This window comes from Poeciliopsis prolifica, unplaced genomic scaffold (assembly GCF_027474105.1).
Source record: "Poeciliopsis prolifica strain line A6 unplaced genomic scaffold, Auburn_PproV2 SCAFFOLD001, whole genome shotgun sequence".
NCBI classification, from domain to species: Eukaryota; Metazoa; Chordata; class Actinopteri; order Cyprinodontiformes; family Poeciliidae; genus Poeciliopsis; species Poeciliopsis prolifica.
In genome coordinates this window covers 401026-417500 of record NW_026562376.1, presented here as the reverse complement: position 1 = coordinate 417500, position 16475 = coordinate 401026, and the positions used below count along the sequence as shown (strand labels likewise).

The following is a 16475-nucleotide window of genomic DNA, read 5'->3' as shown; positions in this document are numbered from 1 at the left end:
GTCAGAACAGACCTGGGTCAGATCCAGACCTGGGTCAGAACCAGGGCCTGGGTCAGAACCAGACCTGGGTCAGAACCAGGCCTGTGTCAGAACCAGACCTGGGTCAGAACCAGACCTGGGTCAGAACCAGGCCTGGGTCAGCGCCGGGTCAGAACCAGGCCTGTGTCAGAACCAGACCTGGGTCAGAACCAGACCTGGGTCAGAACCAGGCCTGGGTCAGAACCAGGCCTGGGTCAGAACCAGACCCGGGTCAGAACCAGACCTGGGTCAGAACCAGACCTGGGTCAGAACCAGGCCTGGGTCAGCGCCGGGTCAGAACCAGGCCTGGGTCAGAACCAGGCCTGGGTCAGCGCCGGGTCAGAACCAGACCCGGGTCAGAACCAGACTTGGGTCAGAACCAGACCTGTGTCAGAACCAGACCCGGGTCAGAACCAGACCTGGGTCAGAACCAGGCCTGTGTCAAAACCAGACTTGGGTCAGAACCAGACCTGGGTCAGAACCAGGCCTGGGTCAGAACCAGACCCGGGTCAGAACCAGACCTGGGTCAGAACCAGACCTGGGTCAGAACCAGACCTGGGTCAGAACCAGACCCGGGTCAGAACCAGACCTGGGTCAGAACCAGACTTGGGTCAGAACCAGACTTGGGTCAGAACCAGTCCTGGGTCAGAACCAGACCTGGGTCAGAACCAGACCTGGGTCAGAACCAGACCCGGGTCAGAACCAGACCTGGGTCAGATCCAGACCTGGGTCAGAACCAGACCTGGGTCAGAACCAGACCTGGGTCAGAACCAGACCTGGGTCAGAACCAGACTTGGGTCAGAACCAGACCCGGGTCAGAACCAGTCCTGGGTCAGAACCAGACCTGGGTCAGAACCAGGCCTGGGTCAGAACCAGGCCTGGGTCAGAACCAGACCTGTGTCAGAACCAGGCCTGGGTCAGAACCAGACCTGGGTCAGAACCAGACCTGGGTCAGAACCAGGCCTGGGTCAGAACCAGACCCGGGTCAGAACCAGACCTGGGTCAGAACCAGGCCTGGGTCAGAACCAGGCCTGGGTCAGAACCAGACCCGGGTCAGAACCAGACCTGGGTCAGAACCAGGCCTGGGTCAGAACCAGACCCGGGTCAGAACCAGACCTGGGTCAGAACCAGACTTGGGTCAGAACCAGACTTGGGTCAGAACCAGACTTGGGTCAGAACCAGACCCGGGTCAGAACCAGGCCTGGGTCAGAACCAGGCCTGGGTCAGAACCAGACCTGGGTCAGAACCGACGGGTCAGAACCAGTCCTGGGTCAGAACCAGACCCCGGGTCAGAACCAGGCCTGGGTCAGAAACCAGGCCTGGGTCAGAACCGACCTGAGAACCAGACGGGTCAGAACCAGACCTGGGTCAGAACCAGACCTGGGTCAGAACCACCTGGGTCAGAACCAGACTTGGGTCAGAACCAGACCCGGGTCAGAACCAGACCTGGGTCAGAACCAGACTTGGGTCAGAACCAGACCTGGGTCAGAACCAGACTTGGGTCAGAACCAGACTTGGGTCAGAACCAGACCCGGGTCAGAACCAGGCCTGGGTCAGAACCAGGCCTGGGTCAGAACCAGCCTGGGTCAGAACCAGACCTGTGTCAGAACCAGGCCTGGGTCAGAACCAGACCTGGGTCAGAACCAGACCTGGGTCAGAACCAGGCCTGGGTCAGAACCAGCCTGGGTCAGAACCAGACCTGTGTCAGAACCAGCCTGGGTCAGAACCAGACCTGGGTCAGAACCAGGCCTGGGTCAGAACCAGACCTGGGTCAGAACCAGACCCGGGTCAGAACCAGGCCTGGGTCAACCAGACCTGGGTCAGAACCAGACTTGGGTCAGAACCAGACCTGGGTCAGAACCAGGCCTGGGTCAGAACCAGACCCGGGTCAGAACCAGACCTGGTCAGAACCAGGCCTGGGTCAGAACCAGACCCGGGTCAGAACCAGACCTGGGTCAGAACCAGACTTGGGTCAGAACCAGACTTGGGTCAGAACAGACTTGGGTCAGAACCAGACCCGGGTCAGAACCAGGCCTGGGTCAGAACCAGGCCTGGGTCAGAACCAGACCTGGGTCAGAACCAGACCCGGGTCAGAACCAGTCCTGGGTCAGAACCAGACCCGGGTCAGAACCAGGCCTGGGTCAGAACCAGACCTGGGTCAGAACCAGACTTGGGTCAGAACCAGACTTGGGTCAGAACCAGACCCGGGTCAGAACCAGGCCTGGGTCAGAACCAGGCCTGGGTCAGAACCAGACCTGGGTCAGAACCAGACCCGGGTCAGAACCAGTCCTGGGTCAGAACCAGACCTGGGTCAGAACCAGACCTGGGTCAGAACCAGACTTGGGTCAGAACCAGACCCGGGTCAGAACCAGTCCTGGGTCAGAACCAGACCTGGGTCAGAACCAGGCCTACCAGGCGGCCCGCCAGGTTTTTGTGTAAAAAAAGCTAAACAGGTTTCTTATCTATTGTTGACAAAACTCAAACATCCTGTAGAGGCTTAAAAATGGCAAAACACAAATAAATATGAATATTTTTGCACTTCCGTTAAATTTTAATTGAGGGGGCAGTGTTCCATATTTTCCAAGCACACAAAATCATTTTAGATCCAGTAACTATGTTACCTTCAATTGTTATTAAAATGCATCAAACATAACTTAAAATAATTTTTATTTTGTAACCCAATGCCTTCAAATTGGGTGTGTCTCTTTAAAAGCGTTTCCTGAAACTCCGTCTTCAGGAAGTCGTTCCAACATGGCCGTCATGGGAAAAACCCAGGATATAAATAACAGATGAAAAACCATGAATCACGGCTACTGACCTTGGTTGGTTTTAGGTTCAAATGTGGATAATTAATTCTCTACCCTGAAATGAAGTGTGTTAAACATGTCAATAATCCCACGTCTGTTATTGATATGAACTTTATTGCTTTGGGATTATTTAGAAGGGATGCATCATTCTGTCTGTTCTTTCTAAACGACGACATCAGGAGACCAGATGTGGATCTGATCAGCTGATGCTAACTGATGGATGCTATGCCAGCTAACAGAGCAGGCTCACAGCTGAGCCATTAACCAATCAGAGAATGAGGAGAGAGTCTGACCTTCATCGTACCGCCGCCGTGCCACGCTCCCCGGCGCCGCGCTGGGGACGCCGCCGTAAAGCCCCTCCCCCACGAAGTCTGTGTAGAACAGCATGAAGGACATGACGGCCATCCAGCTGCAGAGCTGCGCCGCGCACAGCTGTCTGATGACGCGCACGCGGCAGTAGCTCCAGAAGATGGCGGGTATGGTGGTGCGGCAGGAGCGCAGCAGGCAGAGCAGAGGCCCGCCCCCAGCAGCCGCAGCTTGCACCTGAGCAGGGAGAAGCAGGAGCGAGGGAGTCCGCAGCGCCCCGCCTCCCTGGCGCCGCCGCCGCCGCCCGGGCTCCGGCCGCGGGCCGGACCGGCCGGGCCCCGACAGGACGGCTCCTCAGACACCTTCATGGTGACGATGACGCTGCTGACGAAGATGAGGATGAGGAGGGAGAAGAGGCACTCGGCCTGGCCGCCCAGGTAGACGGCCAGCGGGCTGCGGCTCCAGTCCACGGCGGGCAGCAGGTAGCCCACGCAGCCGCCCACGCTGACCATGAAGGAGAACATGGCGAAGGCGCGGCCGCATTCTTCCTCGTCCCGGTACAGGTCCGACAGCAGCGCCTCCAGCGGCGTGAAGCACACCTGGCCGCAGAAGTCCAGCAGGCCCACGCCCAGGATGAGGAAGCCCACCTGGAGAAAGGCAGCAGCGTTAGAGCTCGGTTTCCCAGCATGCTCCAGGGCTGAGGGAGTCCCGCCCACCTGCAGGGTCTGCTCCGCCCAGGGCAGACGGGCCGCCAGCAGGTCGGCGTTGGGGATGATGAAGAGCGCCAGCAGGACGCCCAGCGACAGCAGCCAGATGAAGGGCCGGCGGCGGCCGTAGCTGCTGTCGCACTGATCGCTGGCCGAGCCGATCAGAGGGATGAAGAGCAGCCCCAGAACCGGGCCGATACCTGCAGACACACCGGGAACCACAAGCATCACAGGGACTGTCTCCCTCTACTGTAGACCTGCTAAAACCATCGGCTCTGAGCAGAACTGTTCCCAAAACCATCCACTGCCCATTAGTCACAATGTTCTTACATACGACCTGCAGGGAAGAAGAAATGTGAAGCATTTTAACACCAGCAGAGAACGACCTGTCCGCACAAACCAGCAGCAAACCTCACAGCTGAGCAGGATTAGAAATGAGGAAACTCAAAGTGAAAGTGACGCCTCGGCCTACTTTCTGATTTATGTAGCTGGTGAACCTTTGACATGGCAGATGTAGAAAAGGCGTCCTGAATTTCACAGTAAACGTCCAACATCAAAATGACGCCTATGATTCAAAAGTATCATGGTTCACATTTTCCATAATGTTCCTGCCTTTTCTCAACCTCCATCTGCTCAGCTTTTTTTTCCCAGTTTCCTACATTTAACCAGGTAAACCCGGTTGACATCTGGATCTCATTTTCAAGAGGGACTGTGCAGAAGTCTGCAATACACAGCAACCCGGTTACAGAATAAAACCAATTACCATATTTTCTGGACTATAAGTTTATGGTAATGAGCTGCTTCTCCAGGTCCAGATTACAGAATATCAGTAATCAGGGTTTCTCCCAGTGCAATAAAAGGCTGGCATTGGCCATTGTTCGGCCAGTGGTGCAACTTATACTCTGGAGCGACTTATGTGTTAAATTATGAACACATTATTATATCCTATCACATGTTATTTTCTCACTAAACCACAAGAGGGCGCTCTAGGCCTGTTATTCTACCTCCAGAGTTAGCAGAGTTGTTTACAAGCAACACTGAAGCTGGAGAGACACAGATGGTTTGGTAAACGTGTTATTTATGCTATAATTATCTGAATAACTTTTAATATGTTAACTTACCAGGCATGTTTGTCATGTAACGTTAGCATACCGTACAATTATTCGGCCTGTTTGCCTCTATTCTATTTTTATTTTATTGCCTTTCAAGATGACATGTCTGTTCTTGGTGTTGGATTTAATCAAATAAATTTTCCCCAAAAATACGACTGATAGTCCGGAAAATACGGTACTAGATGTACACAAGTGTAAAACAACAGCAGCTCTTCAGAACGCCAGCATGCAGGAACCAGCTCACTGAGATGTTCTGCTCTCCCTGCACAACATCTGGAAGGAGAGGATTCATTCAGGCGCCTCCAGTTCCTCCGTCAGGTCGGCTGCTGCCACAGAACGACACCAGCCTCACGCCAGCTGCTTCTTCTCCATGTGCCTGAATCTGGCTAGTTAGAAACCACCAAACAAGAGTTGAAATCAGCAATCAGTGTCATGATTTCAGCCCTTCTGCTCCACCTTGACTGTGCTGATTACTCATTCCCCTGACCTGCACTGTGCTGCTCCATATGTAGTCAGCTCAGAGGCAGATCGTCTGTCGCCCCACTCTCAGCTTTCTAGCCTCTCATGTTCCAAAGAGTTTTCTGATCCTGCCTGTTTTTGACCACAGATTTTTGCCTAGTCCTCCTGCTGTAGGAAGGATTCTGACCTCCTGTTGCTGATCCTGCCAGTCCTCTGATTACCGCCTTCGACCCTCCGGTGCATGACCCCGGATCGTTTCAATGACTGTCCCTCTGGTCGGTGGATTTTGTAGCTGTCGTCTCTTTGTCCCTTGACCCCCCAAGGCCTTCCACTGTCCATTCACCCAACCCTCCCCAGGCTGGATTCCTCACCTACCAGTGTGACCACACCCTGTGGAGCCCCTTCTATGCCATCATTTTTGTGTTTCAGCGAGCCATACTCTAGTTTTGGCTGTTTTGGGTTCTGGCTGATTTTGCTTTACCACAGGTATCAAACTCCAGTCCTCAAAGTGTGAGCCACAGGTACAAAACAGTGGAATGAAATGGATTAATGACCTCCTCCTTGGGTACATAAGATCTTCAGAGCCTTAATGACCTAATTATTCTATTCAGGTGCAGCAGAGACTCATGTGAACGTTGCAGGACGCCGGCCCTCCAACGCCCCTGCTAACGTTACAATCAAAACCTGTTCTGGGATTGCCTGGTATCCCTCCAGCCTCCACTAGGGGGATAGAAAGGAACAGTAAATCCTCCTGGTTATCCTGTCTCCTACTGCTCAGTATTAGAGCTGCAGTACATGACAAAAAACAAAACAAACAATTGAGTCAATTTTTTCCAAAAACCACAGAAATTTTTATATTAATTTCAGAAATGTTCTAGAAAAAACCCTGGAGGTTTGGGTTAAGGTTGGAGATGTCTGGAGAAGCAGCTGGAGGATGAGCTGCTTCTCCAGGTCCAGATTACAGGATAACAGTAATCAGGGTTTCTCCCAGTGCAATAAAAGCTTGGCAGCCCACCATGCTTTAACTCCCTATTTATGTTTTTAGTAAAATAATAACAATCATTTTAAAAAGCACAATTTGTTTTTCTTTTTTTAAAAATCCGGATTGAAAGCATCTCTGCTGCTCTGAGCGTTTCACTGGCCGAGTGGATTTATTCCTAAAAGAGAAGCTGATGCATTTCAAGCCGAACCAATCACAGCGCTGGGCCTCGCGCCGCTTTGTTCCTTAAGTTCACCTCGGCGCAGACGGCGCGCCTCCTTTCACTCCAACTGGACACAGGCTGACCTGTATGGATGTTCACATGTTCATGTTTCTTTGGAGAACTCCACATCCAGGTCAGTGTTTGAACCCGCTGCGTTAGCTCTGGTTGTGCAGCTCTATGAACCGCAGGAAGAACCTGGAGTCTTTCTTTCAGAGGAGCGCTGACAATGATTTATATTTGTGAACAAGTTATGTGGGTCGTTTCCATCTCAACTCGCTGCCCAGCAGGTGGCGCTGTCTGCCCTGTAAACTTCATGTGTGTTCCCGGTTGGTCGGAGAGTTAGCGGTTAGCGAACAGCGCTGACCTCATCATGCAGGTTCAGCCGGTGAGGAGCTTTCGCTCGTATTCACGCGTCACGCTGCTTTTATATTATTTTATCATTATTTTTCTGTTTACACGAAGCATCAAACCATATCAAATGTTTTGTCCACTTAGAGTTAATGAGCGCGGAGATCTGAAAATGTCGCCCCATAAACTGGAGCAACCAGAACAGTTTCTGTCCCCTGGTTAAAAACTCAACACACACAAACGTTAGAGCTGCTAAAGCCACATTAGCAGCATTGAATTAAATCTGTCTGTTGCTCCTCTCTGCAGTGCAGCAGGTTGAACTCATCCTGCAGGGCCGGTCCAAGGCTGCATGAGGCCCGGGGCAGAACCTGACTCAGGGGCCCCTCTTGCTGCTAGAACATCAGAACCTCTAACAGCTTCTGTTAGATTTAATCTGGGAGATTAACGTAGATTAACTGGCCAACCTAAAAACAATTTACTGGTAAAGTAAATTAAATTCAGCAAGCTTTGATAATCTCAAACAAATGTTACATTTTTTACTGCGGTCTGTGTAAAAAGTCTCATCCTGTAAAGCTACAGGAAGTCTTCATCTGCATTGGCTTCATTCTGACTGCTTGACAGGGGCCACACAAAATCATTTCAAAGCCCACAAATGGCCCCCGAGCCGCACTTTGGACAACACCTCCATAAACTCTATGATGCGAATGGTTTCTATTGAAGCTTGTGTCCCAGAGTGAGAAAGTAAACAACAAAAAGCAAGCGATGAAGAGTCTGTACGACCTCACACCTGGAGCCTCTCACCACAATAAAGAGCTTTATAAAAATCACAGTGGAGAACAAACACAACAACTTCAAAACCACCAATAAATGTCCCGAGTTTCAAGTTTTCTTTGTACAAAAAGAAAGTGTCTGAACGCAATAAGATGGCCGACCACATCAAAGTATCAGCCAATCAGCCAGCGGTGAGGATCAGAGCGCATCAATCGGTGCAGCATCTTCCTGCTACTCTGAGCGCAGCAGACAGACCTGGCTGAAGCCCCGCCCACCGCCCTAATATGGGCATAGACCATCACCTCACAGACTGCGTTACCATGACAGCAGTCAGCACCTAACAGATTCAGCATCAGCACCGAGACGCTCAGATTTAATTGATGATGGTCATCATCATCACCATTGATGATGGTCATCATCATCACCATCATCACCACCATCATCATCATCATCATCATCATGTTTCTGAAGCAACAGCTGCTGAATAAAAACAGCAGAATCAGGTTTTGTGTCCCTTTCTAGACAAACAAATAATGATTCAAAATAAGTATTTAAATTCAATCTCAGTCCTTTTTGACCAATCAGAGCCCAAAAGACTGATGAGCCCTGATTGGTTCATCAGGAAAACACTGATATTAAATGGGAACATAAACTTCTGTTTGTAAACAGTTTGTGTTATTATGATGTTGATTTCTAAAACAGAAATGCTCCTGAAGGTGCAAAATGTACTTTCTGCTCATCAATTACTTATTATTAATAAATTCACAGACTTTGGATTTAAAGTCCTAATTACTACATAAAGGTGTTGCTTTAGTCAAATCAGGGTGTTGAAGTCCTGAAGGCCGCTGGCTGGCCTGCAGCTGTAGATGAGCCTCTGCTGCACCACCTGAGCAGAATAATGAGCTCATTAAGGTTCTGGAGAACCGACCCACCCTGGAGGTCATGAAGCCGTTTCAGTCCAGTGGTTTGGACCTGCGGCTCATCTAAGACCTGCAGGACGGCCAGCGGCCCGAAGGACCGCATGTTTAGCAGATTTATTCATGCTGATAAATCTTGTTGGTGTTTTTATTGCAGCTGTGTAACGGAGAGGTCAGAGGTCGATCTGTGAGTCTCACCCAGCACCATGGTCATGTAGCGCTCCTCCACCCCCGCCTCTAGCAGCAGAGGGGGGACGTAGGTGATTCCAGCCGCCACGCAGATCTCCAGGCCGCAGGTCAGCGAGTTCAGCAGCAGGAGGCGCCCCTGGGACTGCCATCCAGACATCACCTTACCGCCCCCTACTGGGGACCGGGCAAAGGGAGGCGCTAAGGGGGGGTGAGGTCCAGGTGGGAGGGACAGCAGCAAAGACAGGAAGTTGTCCCAGATCGTCTGGAGGACTCATCTTCTTCTCTGCATCGTGGATCTGAGGAGCAGAAGAGGAAGGAAATCAGAGAGGCTCAGATATCAGGATCAGATCTCTGGTTCTGGACCAGAACCAGTCATCCAGTTCTGGTCAGATCGATTGTTTTATTTTGCCCGATGGAATATTCAATGACTTCACTGCACAGCATTCTGGGAGATGAAGGCAGAGGAAAGGCTTTAGCCGCTCAACCTCTCTTAGCGAGCTAAGCTAGCTGGGCAGCATCAACCAACTCGCTCTCTGGTTGCCTAGCACAACACATTGAGTAATCGGTTTCATCACCACAACTGTATAAAATAAATTACGGTGTGGAGAGAAACTGGATAAAACAGAAAAGGTCACGCCTCGAGTTTATAAAAAACAACAGCCGTATTTTTCGGACCTTTCTTTTTCTCCTGCTTTGAACCTGCAGCTTTAGCCTGGTGCGGCTTTTATATGTGCGCTTCCAGTTTTTAAAAAAAAACTTTGTAGATGCAGCCAATAGTAAGGTGCGCTCTATAGTCAGGAAAATACGGCAGTCCATAATGATCAATATTACTGATAAGAAAGCCTTATATCTTGACAGTTGGTCATCTGTTCTGGTTCTGAGATCCACTGCAGAGAATCAGGCAGAACATGTTAGCAGAGGTTTAACCTAAACAGGACTTAAGAAGTTGATCTCAGGCTCTGTAATTAATTACTCACATTTCAATTGACAAATCAGGTACATTTATAATTTAAAAACCTTTATGCTGCTAAAATTAAATGTTATTCACCGTTAGGGTTGTAATCTGTTCAGTGTTTATCTATCTATTTGTCTTTCCAGAGTTTCTCTGATCATTCATGAAGCTTCTTTAGAAATCTGGTCTGTGGATGCTAACATTAGCTGGATATAATCTTTCAGTGGCTCAAACAATCAGCTTTTAACTAAAATATGTAATTATAATTCATTAGTGAAGTTAAAGCAATGGAGTCCAGTCAGCAGAACCAGCAGCTGTTGCCCCCCCCGCCCTCCTCCCAGCATGTGGTTACCTCCATTCTGGTTTTCCAAACTGGCAGACGCTTTTTCCATTTCTTTCATAAAAATCTGCAGATATTTTAAGAGAAACCTGCAGTTTTGGCTCTGCAATAGTCCAAATAAATATCTGACTATCCGTTCAATTCAACTATTGCAGTGAATTTTTATTACATTGCATTTTTTGGTTTCAATGACCTTTGACCTGACAGTTTTGGCCTATGTGACAGAAGCATCAGGACAGCTGTGTGTCCAACTGCATCCTGATATGCTGCAGTGTTTTGCATATCTGGAGTTTCTGCTGCCTGTCATTACCACGAGCGCTGAGGACCGACTGAGGACCGACTGAGGACCGACTGAGGACCGACTGAGGACCGACTGAGGACCGACTGAGGACCGACTGAGGACCGACTGAGGACCGACTGAGGACCGACTGAGGACCGACTGAGGACCGACTGAGGACCGACTGCGGACCGACTGAGGACCGACTGCGGACCGACTTCGGACCGACTGAGGACCGACTGAGGACTGACTGAGGACCGACTGCGGACCGACTGAGGACCGACTGAGGACCGACTTCGGACTGAGGACCGACTGAGGACCGACTGAGGACCGACTGAGGACCGACTGCGGACCGACTGAGGACCGACTGCGGACCGACTGAGGACCGACTGCGGACCGACTTCGGACTGACTGAGGACCGACTGAGGACCGACTGAGGACCGACTGCGGACCGACTGAGGACCGACTGAGGACCGTCTGAGGACCGACTGAGGACCGACTGCGGACCGACTGCGGACCGACTGAGGACCGACTGAGGACCGACTGAGGACCGTCTGAGGACCGACTGCGGACCGACTGCGGACCGACTGCGGACCGACTGAGGACCGACTGAGGACCGCCTGAGGACCGACTGAGGACCGACTGCGGACCCGACTGCGGACCGACTGCGGACCGACTGCGAACCGACTGAGGACCGACTGAGGACCGACTGAGGACCGACTGCGGACCGACTGAGGACCGACTGCGGACCGACTGAGGACCGACTGAGGACCGACTGCGGGCCGACTGCGGTCCTGAGGACCGCCTGAGGACCGACTGAGGACCGACTTAGGACCGACTGAGGACCGACTGCGGACCGACTGCGGTCCTGAGGACCGCCTGAGGACCGCCTGAGGACTGCCTGAGGACCGACTGAGGACCGACTGCGGACCGACTGCGGACCGACTGCGAACCGACTGAGGACCGACTGAGGACCGACTGAGGACCGACTGAGGACCGACTGCGGACCGACTGCAGACCGACTGCGGTCCTGAGGACCGCCTGAGGACCGACTGAGGACCGACTGAGGACCGACTGAGGACCGACTGCGGACCGACTGCGGTCCTGAGGACTGCCTGAGGACCGCCTGAGGACCGACTGAGGACCGACTTAGGACCGCCTGCGGTCCTGAGGACCGACTGCAGACCGGCCGGCTGCTCCGGCTCTCTGGTAGCCATAGTTACACCCCATCAGGCCTAGCTAGTCCATAAGAGGCAGCCTGAAAATAGAGCCAGTGGAGGTTAAAGGTCAGGAACCAGGGAGGAGAAGCCGCAGGAGGCGCAGCAGCAGGTCGGTCTGCAGCTGCAGACCGACCTGCCTGACCACCGGGACCCACAGGAACAGGCCAGAGACAGCGCCCCCTGTCTGCTGACAGGTTGTCCTGGTGTCCAGCTCCGTCAATGAGTTCAAAATATTTCCTTCGACCAAGACTGATCCGAATTAATCGCTTTCATCTCTCTGGTTTCCGTTTGTTTTGGTCCTTTCTGATTATGTTCCAGTACAGTCTCCATGGGAACGTCAGGACATCCTGCATTGTTTCAAAATGGAGGCCGACAGACGGCGAATGTGAGTTTTAACTGATTCTGCTTCAATGTGTAAACGCAGAAACTATAAAATACTTCAACTGATTATTATGCCATCCAAGAGTGCATATTTTTTTTACTTCCTTTATGGGACAAGAAATAGTTTATGGTAAGAAATAAAGAAAAATTAGACATTTCTCTAAATGAAGGTCATAAATAAACAAATAAAGTTGATGAAATAACAAAGAACATCAGAAGCTGACAGGAAGCATCAGAGAGGAAGGGACTGGGTAAAACCACATCCTTTTCACTACATGTACAGTCAGATGATGAGTCTGGATCGGGACTGAACTGGACTGGATCTGGACTGGATCGGATTGAACTGGACTGGATCTGGACTGAACTGGACTGGATCTGGACTGGATCGGGATTGAACTGGACTGGATCAGGACTGGATCAGGACTGGATCGGGATTGAACTGGACTGGATCAGGACTGGATCTGGACTGGATCGGGATTGAACTGGACTGGATCGGGACTGAACTGGACTGGATCTGGACTGGATCGGGATTGAACTGGACTGGATCTGGACTGAACTGGACTGGATCTGGACTGGATCGGGATTGAACTGGACTGGATCTGGACTGGATCGGGATTGAACTGGACTGGATCAGGACTGGATCTGGACTGGATCGGGATTGAACTGGACTGGATCAGGACTGGATCTGGATTGGATCGGGACTGGATCGGGACTGAACTGGACTGGATCAGGACTGGATCTGGACTGGATCGTGATTGAACTGGACTGGACCTGGACTGGATCTGGACTGTTCTGTTCTGACCCAGTTCTGACAGTTGCTGTTGCATATGGAAATGTGGCAACATAAAGAATACAGAGGTGATGGTGCTCAGACCCAGTGGCTCCTGTGAGTACTCCTCTGTTGACCTTTGACCCTTGGAGGTGTATTTTAAACCTGTTTATTTTAAACCAGTTATTACAGATCTTGGTTTTAAGGTGGACAGTGATTTTAAATTGGACAGCCACATTAGAGCTGTGGTTAAGTCCAGTTTTTATCATGTAAGGCGATTGGCATCAGTGAAATCTTTTCTTTCCAGGCAGCATTTTGAAACAGTGATCCACGCTTTTATTTCGACTCGACTGGATTATTGTAACTCTCTATATCTGGGAGTCAGTCAGTCACTGCTCTCACGTCTGCAACTGCTTCAGAATGCACGACTTTTGACAGGAACTGGAAAGAGAGAGCATGTGACCCTGTCTTGGCTTCACTTCACTGGCTGCCTGTTTATTTTAGGATCCGTTTTAAAATTCCTATGTTTGTTTTTAAATCGCTGCATGATCTTGCCCCGGCTTACCTCACTGAGCTTCTTCACCTCTACATACCTTATCGATCTCTCAGGTCTGTAGATCAGTTGCTCTTGGAGGAACCGAGATCTAGAAGGAAGCTCAGAGGGGACAGAGCTTTCTCTGTCGGGGTCCTAAGTTATGGATGACCTGCAGGTCAGAGGCCCCTTCACTGTCCACTTTTAAAGCTCGTCTTAAAACCCTTCTATTTACTTGGCCTTCAACTCCAGCGAGATCTAGTTTCATATTGTATGTTTGTTTGTTTTAAACTGAAAGAGTTTTTATTTTTTATCTATTTTATGTGCAGCACTTTGTATCAGCTGTGGTTGTTTTAAAGTGCTTTATAAATAAGTTGGTATGGCAAGTAAAACTGCTGAGAATCTTTGCTGTTCTAGTTAATAAGGCTGATATCCAGGAATTATTATTGAAGTTGAAGTCTGATAAAAACTCACGTGAAGATCAATTCATTCTTGAAAATTGATCTCAAAACGTGTTAGCTCATGTTTTCATCATTCACATCCTAAAAAGGTTCTGGTCTGATAGACAAGCACATCTTAACATTAATAAATCGTTTATAATGTTTTATCTGGAACTAAATTGAAAAGAAACTTTCTTAATGAAACACTCATTAAAGATTGTTAAAGATCTAAAGTATCTGGAGATGAAGAATCTATTTGTAATTTTTGTGTTAATTTCACATAAAAATTGCATGACATGTTTTAAACTATGTGAGCAGCTTCTGTCAGTACAATCAGTGACTTTGATTCATCAATCTATTAGATCTACTGTGTTTTTGGCCCAATAAAGGGATTATTGTAAGATAATTCACAGATATGGTTCAAATTACCAATCAAGACCGTCGGTTGAACATCTCAGCGTCTCACTGGTATCACTTCAAACTTTCACACTTGCTTTTTTTCTGTTGAAATCCTCTAACGGAGCCCCGCAGCCAGGAGCCCCGCAACCCGGAGCCCCGCAACCCGGAGCCCCGCAGCCAGGAGCCCCGCAGCCAGGAGCCCCGCAACCCGGAGCCCCGCAACCCGGAGCCCCGCAGCCAGGAGCCCCGCAGCCAGGAGCCCCGCAACCCGGAGCCCCGCAGCCAGGAGCCCCGCAACCCGGAGCCCCGCAACCCGGAGCCCCGCACCCAGGAGCCCCGCAGCCAGGAGCCCCGCAGCCAGGAGCCCCAGCCAGGAGCCCCGCAACCCGGAACCCCGCAGCCAGGAGCCCCGCAACCCGGAGCCCCGCAGCCAGGAGCCCCGCAATCTGGAGCTGCCGAGCGGCCACACTTCCAGAAAGCTCCTCGCGGCTGGAAGCGGGCTAACCGCACACCGTTTAGCCGCAGGCTCCGCCGCTGTCCCACAGTCTGCTGGGTCGGAGCCGAACCGGGTTCCAGGACGAGCAGCGACCATATTTGGGTTAATGGAGAATCTGGAGCTGCGGTTTGAAGGCGGCGGATGGAAAAACACTCAACAAGTTTCAACACTAACGGTAGAAAGTACCGAACAACGAGCAGCCCGGGGTTTAAATGACACCGGTACCTTCACGGATGGGATTCGGAACCGCGGAGATGGACTTTCCTGAACAGAACCTTCTCCGTGGATCCTGCGGGGCTCCTGGAAATCCACGCCGCGACTCGCTCGCTCCAGACGGCAGTTGCTCAACTTCCAGCGAGTCAACGAGTCAGCAGCGGCGGCTGCCGTAAAGCTGCTGCCGATGCTGAAAGCGACTTCCTGCGCGGTTTTTCAAAATAAGGCCACATAAATTAAACAGCGCTTTATCCACTGATTAATAAAACAACTGTTCAGCAGATGCGTCCGTGATTCTACATATGTGTAAGAAACCCTAATTTTCACAGTAAACAAGACGCACTGCAGCAAATGTTCAGTGATCCTACAACTGCAGTCAACAAGCTTTTCTTTTGGAAGCCAGAAAAATGTGACCCAACTGGAAGTGGTGACAAAAAGCTGATCTTTTTGTTCCCAGCCTGTTAAATCTGCCTTCGCCAGTCAAACCATAGCGTCCCAAAATGGGCACTTTTAAAGTCAACTTTTTGACGAGCCGTAATTTTGGCTCAGTATCATGACTTTGAATCTCAAATCATGACTTTTCTCATAATGATGATGTAAAAGTCACAGTGAGTTTTCATCCTCAAAGCTTACTTTGAAACTCCTAACTTTTGATCTTTATTATGGTTTTTGTATGTTGTAAATAAAATTTTGAAGCTCAAAATTAAGACTTAAATCTAATCTTGTCTTTAAAACTCATCAATTTTACATCCAAAGTAAATTAAATATGGTGTCTCCTTCTACTCTCATAACTAAATAAATAAATAAATTTGTTACCAAAGCAGGAAACTAGCACTGCATATCACCCAAACATACTACTGACAACACAGAGGTGGCAGCATCATGCTGTGGGTGGAGCTCATCAGGACCATCCTCAAGGGAAACCAGCAGAGGAGCTGAGATGGGGTCAAAGTTCACCTTCCAGCTGATCACCCAGATATGTTTAGATCAGAACTGATCCAGGAGTTATAATGGTCTAGTCAAAGGCCAGATTGAAAGCAACTGAGAATCTTTGGAAAGACTTGAAAGCTGATGTTCCCAGATGTTTTCTTTCTTTTTTCTTCTTTCTCATATTTTGCTTTTAATAATTAGTTATTACTGTCGCTTTTTAAAATTATACTTTGATTTATTTCCCTCCAAATATTCCCTCGTTGCATTTTCTCCTCTCCTGTTTTCTCCTTTGCATTTACAGATTCTTTGTTCTTTTTCCCTCTGAATCTTTTTAAGAGCTGAAATAAAAACTGGGAGTAGATTCAGGGTCAGCTGCTCTGCTAGCGGTCAGCGCTGGCCGACTGCAGGTTTTCCTTCCCACTTGTGGCCACAAAAGCTGACTCTGGATCTCCTCCCATGACTCAGAAAGAAAAAGAGAACATTAGAAAAATTATCTGTAAATAAATGCAACGGAGAAAACAGGAGTGGAGAAAATGCAAGAAATATTAGGAGGAAAATAAGTTAGTGTGTGATTTAAAAAAGTGAGAGTAAACTAAACTCTCACAAACTAAAATACTAAAAAAATGGAAAAAATAATGTACTGAAATAATAAAAGGCGGCGATGAAATGGAAGATGTTCGGTTACGTCCA

The 16475-nt window shown here is 49.8% G+C and overlaps 1 protein-coding gene across 1 annotated transcript in view; it reads right to left on the bottom strand.

Annotated features, from left to right (window-relative positions):
- LOC129359953 (solute carrier family 45 member 3-like) overlaps positions 1-15015 on the bottom strand; it is a 17917-nt gene extending 2902 nt beyond the window's left edge. Inside the window, 5 exon segments of the mRNA XM_055029944.1 lie at positions 3119-3346; positions 3349-3778; positions 3848-4038; positions 8846-9132; positions 14868-15015. Coding sequence (XP_054885919.1) covers positions 3119-3346; positions 3349-3778; positions 3848-4038; positions 8846-8993 — 997 coding nt within the window. The 5' untranslated portion in view covers positions 8994-9132; positions 14868-15015.
- Between the last annotated feature and the right edge of the window lie 1460 nt (positions 15016-16475).